Source organism: Porites lutea, chromosome 2 (genome assembly GCF_958299795.1).
Source record: "Porites lutea chromosome 2, jaPorLute2.1, whole genome shotgun sequence".
NCBI lineage: Eukaryota > Metazoa > Cnidaria > Anthozoa > Scleractinia > Poritidae > Porites > Porites lutea.
In genome coordinates, this window is record NC_133202.1 from 11,372,940 (window position 1) to 11,393,380 (window position 20,441).

Sequence of the window (20,441 nt, forward strand, 5' to 3'; positions counted from 1 at the left end):
CGTGCATGAACTAAATAGCCGTATAAACTACTTTCGACTTCATTAAATTAGATATTAAAAAAAACAAAACATCAAATACAATAATTACTCAGGGTTACCATTCGAGATGCACTGAAAACCACCAAGTAAGGCCAGAATCGCTTCAGACTTTTCAACCCTCTTACGCATCTAGCAAGGTGAAAAACGAAAACGATGCCATCCGAAATCGGATTTCCGACTTTGACAAGCGACGTATTTCTCAACCGTAAACCCAATAAACAAACTAGCTATGAATAACAGCAGAATTTCATTTCCACTGCATTTTGTACATTCAGTGGAAAAATCAGTTAAAAACAGCACAAAACTCGGTCAGCTTTAGCTGTCAAAGTAAACAAGTTTCAAGATGCTGCATAAATTTTCCGTATGAACTCAGCTGTCAAATTTTGACCAATCAGAGCATAAAAATTGGACGTAGAGCCTGACCAACGCGCGACCTTGGTGAGAAAAGTCAAAAGCGACTAGCATGTCTTCCCTGACTGTAAAGACTGGCTGAATTTTAGCTTCCGGGGTCAGTTTGAAATCAAAATTTTAATTGTGCGGCACATATAAAACACAACATATTTCATATGAATTTAAAAAAATTAAACTTGAGCCTGCGATCATTTGAAAACTAGTAACTTATCAGCGGATAACTTCAAAAAGATACTCGACCTCGATGGGTCGACACCTGAGCCCGAGATACGGTCAGGTGATATTGGTCAGCGGATACCCTGTTTTGACAGCTGTCAATTGATCACAACATTGATGTACGATATGTGTGCAATATCAATCTTCCGGTGCTTCCAAACTAGCTAGAAAGTGTGAGATTGAACATTGGTTTCCCTGTGGTGCGGACGGACGGGCGGGCTGCGGGCGGTGTACGGTCACTTGATTGACAAATTTTCTGCGATGGGTAGATTTACTTACCCATGGTGCTCCGCAGGGGCGGTTCGCGCGCCAGAGCTCCGATAAAAAAAACTCAGTTTTACCTGCGCGACAGATCTGGACATAGGGGAGTTCGAACGAACCACTGTAAAATTTGAGTCAATTTTGAAGCAGTTTTGGATTAAATGTAAATAAAGTTGAGTCAACGTCATTTCGACGAATGAGCTGTGACAGAATCAATGTTGCTGCATTACGAATGAAAATTAGCTACCTTATTATAATAGAGAAATGCGAGTACATAAAAATACAAATAACTTAATTATAAAATTAAAATAGTTTATTAGCGTCTCATATGATGTTTTGAAGAAGACTGAAGCTCATTCTTAGCATTAATTAAATAATCAGTCAGTTTTAACAAGAAAAAAGTTTCTTATAAGTCAGAGAATACCAAGCATTCAATCGTAATACATAAAAAACTGTCTTACCTAATAATGCCTGATTCAGTCTCTTCAATAACAGTTAAAGGATATTAAAATTGTTGTTTTAGGTCAGTTCTGTGCTGATTTCATCACTTACGACTTTTTTTTCATACACAAAATGTTCCTTTAGAAATTAGGGGAAAACTGGCAAATAAATTTTAACAATAAGTATACCTTATTGGTGATGATTTTGAATGCATATAGCATCCATTCAAGCCATACATAAGATTGCAACAGTTTCAATGCCTAATTGTCGGTCTTACATAACAAAACTGAACCATTATTTATGGAATTCAGTTGATTGGAACAAATGTTTTAGCTTTATGAAAAGACAGCAAATAACGTGACCTAGCAAATTCAAACAATATGCTATTCTCGTGAAATTAATTTCAGTTAACCTCAACACAAATGGACAAATCTATATCAGGATCGTTGGTGATTAAGTGTAGTTTTTCAGGAACCAATCATAGAATAAACTTCGTCGTTATCCATTGTGACTGGGCGAAAAGCGTTTATGAACAATCCAGTAACGAAATTAGAGTAAAGCAACGTGCAAACGCACGTAATAACTCCCAACATTGTTGGCCTAACAATTTTGACCGGTTTCAAACTTTAGGGAGCAACTCCCAACAACACGCAACAACATGCGTAAACATACAACAGGGTGTGCAAGGGACGCAACATATGCATGTAACAACAAAGTACAATGTTGGGATTTGTTGGCCAACAATTGCCTCAGTTTACAGCAAAGGGGTGTATCATAGACCCATTCACGCTAATCTTTGCATTTCCTTTTATCACAAATGTTAATTGTTCTTTTCTAATAAACGAGTAATATTATCAACTTTCTTGTTCACTTGCAGGAAAAATGAAAAAACAAAACAAAACAAAACAAAACAAAACCCAGAATATTAAACGTCTTTACTGATGCGTTACTCAAGCCGTCTTAAATTTCCGCTTACGCTTCGTGTTTGTCATGTTAAGCAGCTGCAATGTATGCGCTGACATAATGTATCTAACCTCAACAAACAGCCGAGCAGTGATGTATATATATATTAACCAAAAGCTGATCGATTCAATAGTTTTTTACTATTCTGCTTGATACTTTATCCTTGGTTTAAATTTTATTTCCATTTTCTTAAATGTATGATAATGGGAAATAAAATTTAAACCAAAGATCAAATTGAACCACACATTAAAACTGCTGGCCTAAACTCTTTTATATATTTTAAACAATTGCTAATCAGATTACGTTTAGTATATAACGATTGCGTAAGTTTGCAATGGTCATCCTTACCACTTTTTGTGTTTTTAAAATTTTGAAAAAACTTTCGTGCGGTTCTCCAAACACAATGAGCAGGTATCTTATATATTAATTTCTGAATCTAATTAAGCATTTGTTGAAAATACATAGAGGAGAAATAAAAGGCTTGCTGGATAACTACTGAGTATTAAAATTCAACTTCAACTTCAACTTCAACTTCAACTTTTTTCATTCACTTTCAATTTACAATTACACGATAGCTTCCACCCGCGTATAGAAGAGCCTAATCGAGGCGGGGGAAGAGACACACAAATTTAAAGAAAGAAAAGAAAAGAAGAACTATTTTACAAACAGTACCAGCTGTCGCAAAATAAAAACTATAGTATGTATTAAGCTAATTTAATTGCATTATGATTTACCCAGAGAATATAAATTTAGTTGTGTTCCTGAGCTAGTTAAATTTAAGTTGATGCATGATTTCAGTGATTTCAAGATAGTCATCAGATTTAGATAAAATTTCAAAGAGCTTATTCCTTATCTTTTTCCGAAAGGTAGATTTTGGTAAGTTTCTCATTTCTGAGAAAATTCGCTTCTAATTGTATTTTTTATTTTTTATTATTTTTTTGGCCGACCTATTTACAGTGAAAATACAAGTCACATTGTGAATAAATAAAAGGTACTTAAATAAATACTTAAGATATTCATTTGAATGCAAGTAGTTGAAAATAGCCCCCTCTTTTAATAAACTTAATAATGAATTAGGACAAGAATTCATTATAAAGACTGACTGGAACCAAAAAGGCGAACAATTCTAAACAACAATCAGTAAAAGCACTCGGTAGGTAAGAAAACAACTGGGAACTATTTGTGCAAACGCACTGAGTCAGGCCTGACCAGCATACTTGTTGCTGAACCGGAAAATAACGACTCAAGCTAGCGCAAACCGGCCTGACAATGACTTATATTACAGCATGTATTTTTCTCGCGTGGAATATGCTTGGAATCGGTGCAGTAGCTTCTGGTAAGCGTTGCATGCGAGTTAACAAAAGATTGAGTCAATAAGAAATAGTAGAACTCAGTCTGTACTTAAAATTTGAGTTGATGAGTTCGATATTCATGAATGGACTGCAATGGTTATCTCAATAACAGCTCAGAAAAATTGATATTATATGGGATGCAAAGTTATTCAGATTGACGGCCTTAACAACGTAGTTGAAGCAAGAAGCTAAGTTGTGTGTCGATCACTTAAGGCTCACATAACCAAGAACTGAAGGCCTTAAAACAGCTTAATTTTACTCTGGCAAGGATTTCGTTAAGAAATGCGAAAACAATTAAAAGTGTCTCTACAGTTTAGCTTCCTTTTTCAAAAGAAAAAAATATACTTAAAAGAAAAAAAATGTGTTTGCAGTTCAGCTTCCTTTTCCAATAGCGGAAACCTATTTAAAGAAAAAAGAAACAACAGTGGTTTTTTAGTAACAGCTCATTTTGTTCTTTCAACGGTGACATTTGAGGCATATAAAAGGATCCAAGTTAATTAGTCAGCCAGAAGTTATTCGCATTTCGAATTTAGGTGCGTTCAATTGATTGACAACTTATTTTATTCTGGAATAGACTCACTCTTATTTACAGAAGGAAAACCAGGGGAAAATTTATTAAATAACGTAGGAAAATCAATTGTCGTACGATGGTCTAGTGTTTTAGGGATTAAAACCGTTTTCTGATACTTGCATGACTTTCTAGTATTCACTCGTGTAAGAAATACGGCAAAGAGTCGAATGTCGGATTGCTATAAATAAAAACAATCATTATGTAGCTTGAATCGGCGTATTAATGTTACCTCTCTTCAGACCGACGGGTTGCTTTTGAGGCGCCCCTCAACTTTAAAGTTGAATAACTTCAAAACCGTGTACGTCATCATTGACGTTACCTTGGCAACAAAGTTTTGACAGCCAGGGCCCAGTTGTTTGAACGCCGGTTAGCGCTAACCCAGGGTTAAATTTTAACCCGGGTTTCTTTTTCTTTTTATCAAAAGCACTCTGTCGGATAATTTTCTCTATTCTTTTTAGAGTATCCAATCATCAAACTGTAGGCAAAGAGAATTAAAATGAATTTGCTTTTTAAGCTCTCATATCTGATTTCAAATTTCGCACTAACCCTAGGTTACCCTAACCCAGCTTTGAACAACCCGGCCCAGTACGCTTAGCAAAATTTGCATTTTTCTATTAAAAAACCGTTTTATTTTTTGATTTGCTAAAATTATAAATTATAAATTATTACCTTACACTTTATTTAGCAGTATTTAATCAAACTTATTAAAACCCTTTCCGAAGTGAGTCTCTCGGAATTTCATTACCGACAGTCTACTGCTGGTAAAACATCAGTTCTTTTATGTACAAATCAAATTTTATCTTTGAATTACTGTTTCCTCGATTTGCAAGGTTTTTGATAGAGTCATTTTACTACCACGACCAGAATGCTTTTCGTTTTTCCTTTCACATTAAAATTTGGTCATCCCAGCGAGGTTTAAATAACAAAAGCCCTAATTTGCACAAGAAAGAAAAAAACACAAAGGATTCTGGTCGTATAGTAGTAAAATGACGCCATCATGAAAATGGCCTTTTCGATAACACTAAACACTTAAACATTTTTGGCTCTGAAACATAAAGCAATTAAATTTTAAGGATTTTAAGACTAACAGTGAAAAAAAAAAAAATCACTGTTACAGTAATTTTTTTCCAGGAAGATACAAAAATTTCTCCAGTAAGGCCAATATTATCTTGTTTAGTATATCAAGGACTTAAGGCCATTTATTGACAATTCCCGAAGACTACCCAAGATTTCCGAAAAGGAATTCAAAAAACTTTTTATCTTATTTCCATTTTATATTGTTATGTGAAAAATGTATCTTTTTAAGTGTACAGATACGGTTTTTTTTTCCCGAAAAACCCTCCGAACAGTTAACAGGAAGGAAGGATTAAACATTAAAAAATTGGCCAATTTAACAGCAAATACTAAAAATTATGTGTAAATAACAAACCCTCACTCAAACCTTCTATCATGTCAAGTGAGATGGAGACTAGACGGCCTTACCAAAATTATATTACTAAGACTGTAAGGACGTTGAATTATGAGCACTGAGCAATGTGTTGAAGAAGCATAACCACGAGCACAGGGGTCACTTAAAGGGGTTTCATTTCACCAATGTGGGAAATCTCAACTGCGAAAGAAGTTACTGAAAGGAGGAATTTGTCAGATAATCATCTGTTTTAACTGTCACGCCATCAAAAATTTAATTTGTAACTTATAAAGATCAATTGAACTTCAATAAACTTCAAATTTAATAGAAATTAGAATTGAAAATGAGATGAAATAAAAAGCCTGGCCAAGAATCGATCGAGGTCTGCGCGATATTTCATTTGAGAGATACTCGGGAAAATTTTTTACTCAGATTTAAAACAGCTTTGAATAGAGACGACATGTTGGTGTTCCTTTGAGAGATTCAAATAAGGGCGGTCGGGAAACCAACAGAAACATCTGTTTGAGTTTTCCTGCAAAAGCGTGAATTTATCGCTTGAGGAACTGATAGAGACTAAAGAAATAATCATTTGTTCTCAGACTGAGGCAATTAATGTTTAGGTGGCAAAATCTCAACCTACATGAGAGCTTTCCCGGCAGCCATCTAAATTCCGCGTCACGCAAAAGCTTGGAACTGTTAAGCGTCCTCTGTATCTCAAAACGAATTAGGACCCTTTCATTGGAGCTGAAAATTTGTAAAAATACAGATATTAAGCTGTTGTAAGACCTTATGAAAGTAGACACCCAGGAGAATCAGTAATTTCTTAGGTTGAATTTTTGCCACGTCATGTAAAAACCATGCATTTCTTCAGGTGGGACGCAACATATACGTACAGATTTTTTTCTCACCCATTATTTCTTGCGGTTTTAGTGACAGAATATAACCGCATCATCAATTTCAAGGAACCTATAAACGACAAAGTTCTTCCTGGTCACGTGATAAGGACTGAGCTGGTCCCAAACGAGGGAAGCTGTCGGGTGAAGTGCTTTTTGGAGCCAAACTGCGTATCCATGAACGTTGGGCCCGAACTTGAGGGAAAACGAACGTGCGAGTTGAAAAATTTCACCGATGAAAGCGAAACACAAACTGGTTTGAAAGAAAAGAAAGGTTACATACACTTCGCTGTTGAGGTAAGGGACTTTGCAGTAATAAAGGATGAGGAAAATGAGTGAAGTTGGACATTCAGTAACTGATGTTTGTTTAGCGAGTGTATTATCTGTATTACAGTCACCTTTATATACATTAACACTTATTTAATTATCACGCCGGGCTAGCAGGAGGACAAATCGCGCCAGTACCAAACTGCTCTTTCAGTTTTTATCCGTTTGAGCTGAAATTTAGCAGGATTGTAGAACATAAAATTTTCTAGGTACCCATGGTTTTAGAATTTTGAATTTCAACGTTTTTTGGCGGGAAAATTACGTCACAAGATTGACATAAATTATTAAATTGTAACTGATAGTGCCACAAATACGTAGATTAGAAAGACCGTAACGAGATAGAAGGTAATGTGAAAAAAGTTTTTGAAAAGCTTAATTGGTTGCAGAGTTATTAAGGTTTAAATTTTGAATTTCCCGCCATTTTGTTACTATTTTTAGAAACAAAGACAAACTTTAAAATGCTATATCTCATCATGCAATTGAGCTTTTGCAAAAATTTTTCACTTTTCGTTTTGTCCTGTTACGGTCTTTCAAAAAAAGGAATTTTGGGCAATATAAGTTAAAATTTAATTTTTTTGTTTATCTTGTGACGTAATTTTCCCGCCAAAAACCGTTAAAGTTCAAAATTCTAAACCATGGGTACCTAGAAAATTTCATGTTCTACAATCCTGCTAAGTTTCACCTCAAACGGATAAAAACTGAAAGAGCAGTCCAGTAGTGGTGCGATTTGACCTCTTGCCAGCTGGGGTTATGCGGACTTTATATGAGGAATAGGCTGAGGAACGCTGATTCTCTTACCTTTATGAATCTCATTTTCAGTTCTCAGATAATAAAAAAAAATATCCAAAATTTGCGCTGATTATCAATTTATGTAAGAACCTTTTAACTAAATAACTAGGAAAAAAGCAGTTTCAGTTACCTGCGGCCCCGGGGGGGGGGGGGGGGGGGAGGGGGGAGTGGGGTGCGGGGTACTGCCATATATGGGCTATATAGGTATGTGCCGCTGTGAAGGGTATGGTTTTCGAGCAGTTTACTCTGGGATAGGGTATATAAATCAGAGAGTTTAAGTCTAGAATAGAGTATCATTTTCCAGTAAACTGATCAATTTGTTGAAGATTTTTGTCTAGACTAGGGAAACTCGGAATTGCCACTCAAAAATATAAAAAAAAAATCAAATCAGCAAATTTAAATTTACGCAACTCAGCCTAAAAGCTACTCTAGGATAGGGGGAATTTAGGGAGTTTACTCTAGAAATAAGTTAGCAAAATTCAACTGAACTAGCTCTGGTATAGGCTAAGAGTTCCCGGGTCCCAGCGGCACTCCCCACCCAAAAATTCCTAAAGTACCCCTCCCGCCCAGGCCTGCGGGTAAACTTAACATTCTCGCACTGACCCAAAACGTCCGCTTAAAAGGTTCCATATTTCCTTGAAAAGTGCAGCCGCACGTTTCACGGAAGTATTGAATTATATTAGGACCTGTTCATGTTTAAAACGTACAGGTGTGTCAATTAAATCCCGAAACACATTAATTTTGAATTCTTTCATGTTCGTTTTTCAACTGTTTTCCAGAACTTTTGTCATCGTAGCCGTTGCCCTGGAAAGAACTTTCTGTGCCAAGTAGGGTTTACAAACAAAGGATTCAGATGTGTCTGTCGCGAGGGTTTTAAAGGAGATCAGTGCGACTTGAAAGGTAATGTACACTCAATAGGTTACATTCTACTTTCCCAGGCTCTCTCTCCTTTGGCTGATTGACTAAGTTTTGTTTCTGCAATTGTATTCTATTTTACTTCATTCTTACTTTCTGCATGCATTCCCCTACTTCATCAAGAAAAAGTTGATTGTCATGGAGCATTTTACATTACCATGCATGGTTTACAACTAAAGAAAATGAAAACGAAAATTTAAGCACTGATAAAATTAACTAGCCTGACCTTAACATATCATAGACGTAAAGACAAAGACAAATGAAGACCAATAGTGTTTGTCGACGTGTTCAAATATCCACACACATGACCATGTACGTAAATGGCTCCATTAGTTCGCTTATTTAATCAATCCTCAACAAGACATTCATGCTATGAAGTCATTAAATTTTCCTAATCCAACACCACCCAAATACCAATGGTTTTTTAAGTGAAGTTTGCTCCTCTGCATTTTCTATTAATTATTGTTATTATTATTATTATTATCATCATTATTATAGATGTGTCAATAACAAAATTCTTGAATCTGATTGGTTCTTAACAGCCCATATTTATAGCTTAATTTTGCTATTGTAACTCCAAAAATGTAACCATATGCAGTTGTTAATAGGAGCTTGTAATCAGACAAAACAAATTGGAGAGTTAAAGAACCAATGAAAATCAAGTAGTAGATGCCATTTAAGCCAATAAAAATTAACCACAGAGCACATGATAACCAATCAAAATCAATGAAAAAATAGCAACTAAGAAAAGAAAAATGGATGAAACTAACTGGTCCAGTGACTTTTATTCGGATGCTTTGGAATCCTTCTCTTACAATAATAAATATTCCAAGACTGAGCTTCTCGCATTTTGTTATTGACACAATTAGTTGGTAATAGGACGTCGCGTCGTAGAATTCAGGGGTGCTACGCGCGCGCCGACTTGAAATTACTCGCACGATTTATCCCTGAATTGTACTCCACTCAGTCCTATTACCAGTATTATTTTTTTTAGGGGGTGGTGGGGGGGGCATACCTATAGAGCGTTTTCGCTCACGTGGCCAGCATATATGCAGATTTATGAAAATAAAAGAAGTTGTTAAGAAAGAGTTCAACTCCCTCAGGATTTGTTTGAAACGTCAACATTACCACCGTGACGTCATGTTAAACGCTCTATAAGGGGAAAACACATGGTAATGAAGACGCTTCGGAATTCATTGTTTTTCAGTCTACAAAAACTGTGCTGAGCTGTATGAAGCTGGTGTTCGAAACAGCGGTGTTTATACCATCGACCCTGACAATGCTGGAACCTTTCAAGTATACTGTGACCAAACAACAGCCGGTGGGGAGTGGACTGTGTTCCAAAAGAGACTGGACGGCTCGGTAGATTTCTACCGTGGCTGGGATGACTACCAACACGGTTTCGGAAATCTGAATGGTGAGTTTTGGCTCGGATTGGACAAGATACACCGCCTGACAAAAGGACGCAGCAAGCTTCGGGTTGATCTGGAAGACTTCGACAACCAAACAGCTTACGCTGAATACGACTCATTTGGTGTTGGTGATAAACAGAACAAGTACAAGCTGGCACGTCTTGGACAATATGCTGGTAAGACACAACACCACAGTTAAAAAAGAAATAATAATGAAGTTCTACGCCGTCGTAAGGCCAGTGCAGTAATTTTAAATTAAAGTTTATACGATTTATGGGCGCGATCTGTAAGCTAACAAACACGCTGCAATTTATCGGGCAAACCTTTCTATCAAAAGAAATTGAATGCAAGTATTATTTCTCGAATAATAATATTCCAACAAGAGAGAATAATCGGTCGGAGCTAGAGGCAATCTTAGCCCGCTAGCCGAGATATGTGATTTTCACTAAAGTTATATTTAGAGGCTGGATTAAACGGAAATTTATTTCCTGGAACGTCCGCACATTTAAATCAATTCTTTGAAACGTCGCCACCAAGTCCACCACGATTAACGCCCCGTCCAAAATAATTCGTTTTCGTTTGAAAATGTATTTATTTCGCTGTGTTAAGGCCTGCCTTCCACACCTATACGCTGAGCGTTTTCATCCAAAACGCATCGATTGGAAAACGCTTTTGAAAGTAACGCATAGCGTGGATGGTCGAAAACGCATCAAAATGAAAACGATGACGTCATATGTACCACGTGGGTCGTAAAACATCGCAGGGGCGTGTATTTGTAGCATGCGCGTAGGGTTCCACTTACATCACGACGTGCAATTCTACCGTTTTTGAACGTTTTAGTATGGACAGTCAAAAACGCATCAAAACGGTAGCTTTGGAGGCGAATCGATCGATGTGTTTTCGCTGACAACAAAAACGCGTTAGTGTGGACAGAGCCTTATTGCAACACACCAAGAGAGCATAATAACCCCCTATTCTATCTGACAACGCTCAATAAAAGTTTGCGGACCTCTACAGAAACCAACTTCCGATAAATTTGAAGCGTTTAATTGGTGTAAAAATAATTTAGTGAAATTCGCATATTCCAAGGGCGAGAACTTTGTTCCATTCTCTATTGGTTTCTTTGGTGTCTGAGTTTTAGCGCTAAATGAGATATAGGAAGCCGTTGCTCCTATTTCCCTTTTAATAGGGCAAGTAATTCATTGCAGTCTCCTTATAGACTCCCTGATATGTTCTATCTTATACCTTGTATACCACTATATATCTTATGTTTACGCTAGTAATACTGTATACCCTGTATACCCTTATATATCCTGTGTTTACCCATGTTTGCCCTAGTAATATTGTATACCTTGTATACCCTGGTATATCCTGTTTACCCATGTTTACCCTAGTAATACTGTATACCCTGTATACCCCAATTTATCTTGTGTACCCATGTTTACCCTAGTAATACTGTATACCTTGTATACCCTGGTATATCCTGTTTACCCATGTTTACCCTAGTAATACTGTATACCCTGTATACCCCTATATATCCTGTGTACCCATGTTTACCCTACTCATACTGTGTACCTTATATACCCTTGTGTATGCTGTTTACCCATGTTTACCCTAGTAATACTGTATACCCAGTATACCTCTATATTCTGTGTACCCATGTTTACCCTAGTAATACTGTATACCCAGTATACCCCTATATATCCTGTGTACCCATGTTTACCCTAGTAATATTGTATACTCCTATATATCCTGTGTACCCATGTTTACCCTTGTCATACTCTATACCTTGTATACCCCTATATACCCTATGTACACGTTTACCCTAGTAATACTGTATACTCTGTATACCCCTATATATCCTGTGTACCCATGTTAACTCTAGTGTCTCCGTATACCCTTGTTTATCCTGTTTGCACATGTTTACCAAAGTCATTCTGTATATTAGCGGACAATTCTTGTCAGGACCACTAGACAAACAGCAGCGAGGGAAAGCTGGATGTTGTTGTAGATCAGGATCAGCCATACAAAACAACGCTGAAAATTGAATGCGAGGCCAGCTAAGGATTACAAATTAATTTATTTGCCCAATATTTCGACTAAACCAAACTAGTCTTCATCAAGGGCTAGAAAAGACCAGTGACCGACGAGTTGAATTTAATCTTCTGATATTTATTTTTATATTACCTCGTTATACGAGTTTTCAGTTATCGTATTCCTCCACCAATTATATTTATATTTAAATTATTTTCAAAAGTCTCTACCCGTTTATTCTATTCTTAATTTCCTTTTCGGAAATTATTGTGTACAGAACTTCTTTTCAGACTTCTCAAAGGGATTTGATATGTTAGATTACCATATACTCCACTTCTTGGTTTGGAACCTCTGCTATCTAACTGGATTAAGTCAGTCTTTTCTGACCAATAGAGCCCAAGCTGTGTGTAAAGGTAATACCTCGTCTGAGTGGAAACACACCCATGGTGACATACCCCAAGGAACTAAGATGGGCGTGCCCCTGTTCTAAATTTAGATAAATAGACTCAATACTAGATACATACTACAGTTTTCATTAACGATTTGAATTTTGCTTGTTAGAGACAGGCACAGTTTTTTATTGAGCATAAGATGAAGTTAAATCATAAAGAAATGCTTATAATTTTCACGAAATATCCCAATAATACCATACAGCCTATTTGCTTTGGAAACCATCAGTTAGAGCGGCGTGTTTCGACATTTAAAAAACTTGGTGTAAAAATTAGTCTTCATCTTACATGGAACTGCCACATTGATTATATTTATAGTAAAGCCGCCAAATGATTGTATTCCTTAACGGTGCTTAAAAGAGCTGGTGTAGCTGGCAACAATATCATCAATATGTATAAGTGCTCTGTGAGATCATTTATACTTGCATATGCTGTCCCGGCATGGCAAGATATTCCTGAGACCTTATCTGTTGTTCTTACAAATAAAGTGAAGACGAATTCTCAATATTTTGTGGGTGTTTTTAGTAAAACAATTATTTTACTCGCGCTTGTTGGATATGAGATTATTATAGCCAACTTGTCGCTACGCGCCTGGTTGCCTACAACCACCTCATCGCATACGCGCACTCGTGGAATAATTGTTAAATCTCCTGTTTACCCATGTATATCTAGTACTATTGAATACCCTGTTATACTCTGCAATATTCTGTTTACCCATGTAAACTCTAGTATTCTGTATACCATGTTAATCCTGTTTACTCATGCACACCCTAGAACGGTTGACTCTATGACAATATGTCGATAGGGCAAGAAACCAGTGTCCGTTGTAGGCATTAGTGGGTAAATATGAAATAAAGATGTATGTATTTCTTAGGCGATTATCCGTAGAGCGGCGTCAGACCTAACTGAATCATTGAAACGAGCATATTTCAGCGTGCAGTCGGTATAATTAAACCCAAAAAGATAGTTGAAATTGAAATACGCTATTTGTAAGAGTAAATGTTAAACCAGTTGCTGTTTTCAGGGGGCAAAACAAAACAAACATAAATAAAGAAGAAAAAGGAGAGGATGACAAAGAAGAAGATGATGGTAATGAAGTTGTTGTTTCCAAAATCACGTGTCCTGATTGAACAAAATTAGCTATCACGACTTTTGTCTGTCGATATAGAGTATAGAACGAATCTTCCGGCTATTCTCCATTTCATAATGGAATTTAATTTGATAAACTATACTAACAGTTTCCACTTTATATTCAATCAGGGTATACGGTCTTACTAGGGTAAACATGCGTAAACAGGATATACAAGGGTATACAAGGTATTCAGTATTACTATGGTAAACATGGGTACACAAGATATATGGGGGTATACAGGATATACAGTGCTACTAGGGTAAACATGGGTACCCAGGATATATAAGGAGTATGCAAGGTATACAGTATTACTAGGGTATTCGTGGGTACACAGGATATACATGGGTAAACAGCCCTTACCAAACCATATGTATTTTGCAACTGATTTTAAAGTATTTAAAATGTATTTCCAGTATTTGAACACTATTTTCCTGTATTTTAATATTATTTGACAAAAAAATTTAAATTTTCGCCCCTGTTTGAAATATATCTTGAGTGTAGTTAAATTGTATTTCATGTAAAGGAAAACCTCTCTCATCAATTTACAATGTATTTTGTTTAATAAATATGATTAAAATAGAGTATTTAAAATGTATTTTGGGCATAGAACCACTAACACTGTTACAAACAGAGTTCAAATAGACTATTTGAAATATGTTTTAAGGGCTTTTATGCTGACTGTAATTAAGATACTTTTAAATAGGGTACTTTAACTCTGTTTTGAGTTGTATCTAAAATGTATTTTGAGACGCATCCACTCACAAAGTGATAAACATAGTTCAAATAGACTATTTGAAATATGTTTTAAGAGCCTAAATGCTGACCGTATTTTAAATCCTTTTAAATAGGGTACTTTAACACTGTTTTGAGTTGTATCTAAAATGTATTTTGAGACGCATCCACTGACAAAGTTACAAACAGAGTTCAAATAGACTATTTGAAATATGTTTTAAAACCTTAAGAACTGACCGCATTTTAAATACTTTTAAATAGGGTACTTAAACGCTGTTTTGAGGTCTATTTGAATTGTATTTTGGGCACACAGCACTCTGACTATAAAAACAGATTATCCATAACCTATTTGAAGTCTGCTTAAAGTCATCAAATGCTTACCTTATTGTAAATACTTTAAAGTAGTGTACTTATAACTTATTATTACTAGGGTGCAATACTGTAATGTCTTTTGGGAGACTTACACTCAGACTATAAATAAAAGTAACAATTGCACAAAGTTAATTTTTAAGCCTTCATCGTGTCACGAACTCATAAATGACTCAAAACAAGCTGTCACATATTGTGGACCGGATTCTCCTCCCAACAAAGTTCGAAGCTGAGCGAAAAATTAAATCTAAATTAAATAAAAAAAAGAGAAGAAAATTAGGAATAGGTTTTAGCTTTGACTGACAACACGTAACTGTGACAGTGTTCCGATAAAAGATCTATCCGTTCCTCACTGTTCATTACCTGCAAGCTCTCTGCGAAAATCTCCGCGTAGATTTTAGCCGTGATTCAATTAATGCAGTTACGGGACTTTCCATAAGTTTTTTAAAGGAAACTTCTTAAAATCGCATTTTAATTTCATATAGAAATTTTTTCACAAACAGGCGAAGCCGCGGGCCGAGAACCGGATGCACGCGGTCAACAGAGGTTTTATATCTAAAATAAGCCCTTGAAATTACATAATAAATAAATTATCCAAGCTAAGATCTCACCTCATATATAATGCATCAAGAAACAAAGCTCAGATATGAATAAACTCCGACATATGGTTATCTTTCTCTCATAGATTATTCCGCACATGCATGGCATATTATTTCTAAGATGTCACGCGCGACTGAAATCACGACTTCGCGCCGCGGTGATGTGACAAATGCACGTGATAAACAAACCGTCCTTTGTCCTTTGCTCATTTCAAATTATTGTACCGGCGGTTGCTGTGATGGCGGGTGCGCTTGATTTTACTGTTTGTTACGATCTTACAAAAGTATACATTTCAACTCTGCGGATTGTCTGAACACGTAGATGTTGCATTTATCACGGATCAAAAATGGGTATGACTCCTCAGCGACTGTTATGTACTTTGAAAGGATCTGGTTCAGTTTCTCTCCGAAGCACGCGGTCTTGTGCTGTCTTGTGTGTTAATCCAAGAGTCCCCTGTCTTCTGTTATGTGAGTATTATACACAATATATGCATAACATGTTACTAAGACGCTTAAGTATACGCCATATGAGAAACAAATGAAGGGTAGTAAACATTTTATATACTCCCGCCTGTACGGCAATTTTAGTTTTTACAGGGTTCCATGCTCAGCCTCACTGTTCTCAGTCACTTGATGTCACGTCACCGACCTCTTTCATGCTCGTGTAAATTTGATGGTGTTATTCTTATGTTGTTCTTTATCAGCCAATAATTAAACGTTCAGGCGTAGCCTGCAAGCTTCTGATAATAACTGAGTAAAGCCGTGAATATAATAAAAAATGTAAGTTACATGTATGTAGATTATTATTTACCGGTAACGTAACGCAATACTCTTTTGAAGCGGAAGATTGATAGCCTGTGTACCGACCCCCTTCCCCTCCGATTTTTATTGAGGGGAGGGGGTTTGTACACAGGCTAAAGATTGATTTCAGCATTTCTGAAAAATTCCATAAGAATTTCCCGAGAATTCGTAGGGAAATCAACGTAAAGTAATCGGCTAAGAGATAATTCCGGTGAAAGCTAGCGTAGGACTGAGTGGAGAAATTTCGCAGAAGTAAATCTTGCTTTTTCGGAGTAATTTTCGACGGTTTTGTATTCATTTTATTTCATGAATTTAAATGGTATTTTCATCCTGTTTTTGTACTGTTTTTATGCTCTTTCGACCGATTTTTGTACTGTTTTCACACAACTCTAAGGCTATTTTCTTACAATTTTATACTGTTTTTGCATTTTTGCATCCTATTTTTGATGTATTTTCACAATATACGCGTGCTATTGCTTTTCTTCCTCTGTGGTATTTTAATACTATTTTCAAAGTATTTTTATTGTATTTGCAAATACGATTATTTTACTAAATTTCGAAACCCATTAAAAAGCTATTAAAAAATATATTTTGAAGCATAACATTTTAATAGCGTTTTAAACAGGTTAAAACACCTTTAAAATCAGTCGAAAAATATATTAAAAATATATTTTTGGACCTATTTTAAACCTGTTTTTTTCAAAATACGTTTAAAATTGCCATTAAAAATAGTTTTAAAATAGTATAGCAAATTAAAATATGTTTCTGAAACTGTTTTTATCCTGTTTTTATTCCGATTTATAAGATATTTAAAAACTATTTTAGACCTGTTTTGAGCCTTGCAAAAGCCCTGGAATTTTTTATATATTTTAAACGAATTTAAAAATACATTAAAAATTATTTTTTAATAGCGTTTTAAACAGGTTAAAACACCTTTAAAAGCAGTCGAAAAATACATTAAAAATACACTTTTCACCCTATTTAAAACCTATTTCACAAAACAGGTTAAAAACAGTTTTCAAAAATAGCTTATAAATACATTCAAAACAGTGTTGGATTTGGTAAGGGAGGATATATAGGGGTATACAGGGTGTACAGTATTACTAAGGTAAACATGTGAGTACAAGATGTATAGGGGTATACAAGGTATACAGTATTACTAGGGTAAACATGTGTATAAAAGATATATAGGGGCATATAAGGTATACAACAACAACACCAAATGCTTTATTTGCTTGACCATAAAGGAATTACAGTATTGCAAAAGCTATTAGTCTAAATTTAAGTACTAATTCAACTTATTAGTACATGCAAAACATTACAAAACGTTACAGTTCTCATTTATTCATTCATTGATATTAATTTGGTTCTTAATTCAAAGCATTGCGAGATAAATGAAACTAATTGACAGTTAATTAAATAATCAGAAGAATTCATAAGAAGAGATATTAAAGTATCGTTTGAAAGTGATTTGAAGTCAGGTACTTTAGTTTCTACCTTGGAGAAAATATGTACAGTAAATGTATATATGTAAATATGTTTATACAGTATTACTAAGGTAAACATGGGTACATGGGTACACAGGATATACATAGGTACACAGGATATATAGGGGTATACAGGATATACAGTACTACTAAGGTAAACATGGGTATACAAGGGTATACTTGTTATGCTGGTATTATAACCTATCGCACTAATATATTAGGGAGTCTATATGGAGACTGCAGACGGTTCGAAAACCGGGCTCAAATTACTTAACGGGCAAGCGGAGAGGCAAGCCTATTGTGCCTATTGTAGTAGAGAGACGTTCATTAGTAAACCTATACCGAATTAGTATGCGGGAAGACAATGACTAGGCACTTAATTACTATGGAGGAACGTAATTTTTCCCTCGGTTAAAAACAATGGGTAACGTCATAGACTATCCCTAAAGCGACTATCCCTAATTATCCTTAGCTATCTACCAACGGGGCTTATCTCGCAACATAATAGACTACTCGTTTAGGTTACTATTTGAGAGGTCCCAGTTATTCAAAATTTAAAAAACTTAGAATTAATTTAGAAAACTGGCAACTGTTGTTCGGTATTCCTGTACCCGATCTTCAACTCAGACGTTTCTTGTTTTCACCGAATCTACTATGTTTCAGCGATTGCATTGTTTTAACGCGATTCTTCGAGAGTGTAAGAATAGTTTGTTCATAGTAGCTTGCTATAAACACGCGTGATTATTCCAACTCGTTTTGTTTGACAAATATAGGCGAACTTCAGGGTCGTAACGAGTTATATGGGATCAGGGATAAAAGGCAAAAAATGGAGTGGGATCAGGGATTTGACAGGGATCAAAGGCCCGAGATCTGGGATCCTTAGTCGTGGGATCGGGATCAGTACTGCTGTGAGGTGATCAGGGACAGTTTTCCGACAAAAAATGCTTTAAGGGGAAGGACCTGCTCTCGTTTAAAAACTCAGTTGTATTTTTGGCGTAACAATTTGTTCCTGTACTTAACTTTACGCAATACAACCTTTTTAGTACGCCGCTGACTCTCGGTTGGGAGTTGCCTAGCTATTGACTCATTTTGTTTTGACTCATTTTTTGTAACTATATCTTACATTCACTGAAATATCGAATTGGTCTTGGTTTTTTGACTGCCAAATAAGGACATAATAAGAAAAAATTCATACAATGGACACTACCTTTTGCCAATGATTTCCTTCTGCACCCCGAACAATGATTTTATTCATGCTCTTTCGACAGTGAAAGACGAGGTTTTTTAATGGACAAAACCCTGTTATCACAGCATTTGTTATTGCACTTGGTACTGTAACTTGTATTTTTCTGCTGACCATGCTCAACAGACAATACATGGCCTCTTGCAAACCTTTAGCAGCTCCCGATTCCAAGCCTCTGATCAATGCAAATATCAAGTGGCAAGTGTCGGGAGAAGACGGCAAATAACGAAGCCTGTTCTTATTATGCTAGGGAGAAAGTGTGTGAAATATCTTAAACAAACTTACAAAGGCTTACAAGGCGAAGGAGTAGTCGATCCTGGCTCTGCAAAATAATATAGTTTCTTAGCTCGTTGTTCGGCAGGCCAGTGGCCTTTATCTTCGCCCAAAGAGAACTCAATCTGATCTCGTTTTGCTACTTAAATTCTCAAAAAGCCGACTTGCCTATAGCAGGTACCTTTTTTGAATAGCTGTCCCAGCTTACTCCATCAGCAGTGAGCTGGTAAACTGCTTACAATTATGTTATGGGGTAACTCAACCGAATATAATCGAAACATCAGTAAGAGGATTAAGTGAGATGGTGAGGTATACAACTAGAGGTCATGTGGCTGAAAAGAGTACACTTGGTCAACTGGTGCTACCAAGGAGACGACTGAGAAAAAGCTAGCTAGTGCAAACCCCATGTATTCTGAATCGATCAGCCAATCTTACTGACATTTCTTTTTGTGTGAATAAAACTTTGCTAAATGGAATTGATCTGGCTTTAAAAGGAACAGGGCAAAAAACAGAAAGTGCTTGGTTTGATACGGAAACGTGACGGATATAAGAAACTTCCCGTTTCCGTCGAGTTTACAAAATACGTTAACACATTATTTCGTCCTGTGAAACGCTCTATATGTGAGCCGTCTAAAGTGTAACTATTATGATAGAAATGATGATAACTAATGGAACTGTAGTAAAAAAAACCCTCTGGTCAGTAACTTGGCTGGGACTCTGCTGAAGAAATCGAGAGGCACCTAATTTTGCACTTTATTCAGGTCAGTACCCGGAGCAAATGTGTAGTCTAGAAAGTATCACCCGTTTACGTTTATTTACAAGGAAAAAGTATGCCAAGTCAAAGTTCAGATAAAATAACTAAAGATTGAAGAGTGTGATAAGTAGACTGTAACGTAGTTGAGGTTAAATGCCCTATTTGTCACGGTAAAAATGCCCGTTTTACTTATTTGGAGTGCCGCTACTCTCTCACTTTCCCGCCGAAACGTCTAAAGAAAGGTTAGTTAGGAGCATTAATAAAAATTTAGGGTAAGAAATGAGACTTGTGTTTATAATTTTAGGAACTGCTGGTGACTCTCTTAAAGGACATCATAATATGCCGTTCTCCACCAAAGATCAAGACAATGACCAAACTCCTGGCAAGAGCTGTGCCATTGCATATGAGGGAGCCTGGTGGTACTATAAATGTCATACCTCCAACTTAAATGGTCGCTATCTTAATGGACATCACTCCTCTCATGCCAACGGTGTAAACTGGTATCACTGGAAAGGCCATTTTTACTCCGCCAAACGGGCTGAAATGAAAACCAAACCAGTAGAAGCCTAA

General features: G+C 36.2%; 1 protein-coding gene across 1 annotated transcript; it reads left to right on the forward strand.

Annotated features, from left to right (window-relative positions):
* The first annotated feature begins 3,429 nt into the window (after window positions 1–3,429).
* On the forward strand, window positions 3,430–20,441 carry LOC140925621 (microfibril-associated glycoprotein 4-like). The gene is made up of 5 exons (XM_073375536.1): window positions 3,430–3,667; window positions 6,593–6,852; window positions 8,451–8,571; window positions 9,794–10,174; window positions 20,176–20,441. Exons 1-5 carry the CDS (start codon window positions 3,601–3,603, stop codon window positions 20,439–20,441), a joined length of 1,095 nt encoding a protein of 364 aa, XP_073231637.1. The 5' UTR covers window positions 3,430–3,600.

Bases quoted from the DNA above. Each gene is read 5' to 3' on its own strand.
- LOC140925621 (XM_073375536.1), top strand. From the start codon at position 3,601: ATGACTTATATTACAGCATGTATTTTTCTCGCGTGGAATATGCTTGGA. The intron at 3,668-6,592 runs GTAAGCGTTGCA...TTGCGGTTTTAG, and splicing joins AATCGGTGCAGTAGCTTCTG to TGACAGAATATAACCGCATC. The intron at 10,175-20,175 runs GTAAGACACAAC...TTATAATTTTAG, and splicing joins ACGTCTTGGACAATATGCTG to GAACTGCTGGTGACTCTCTT.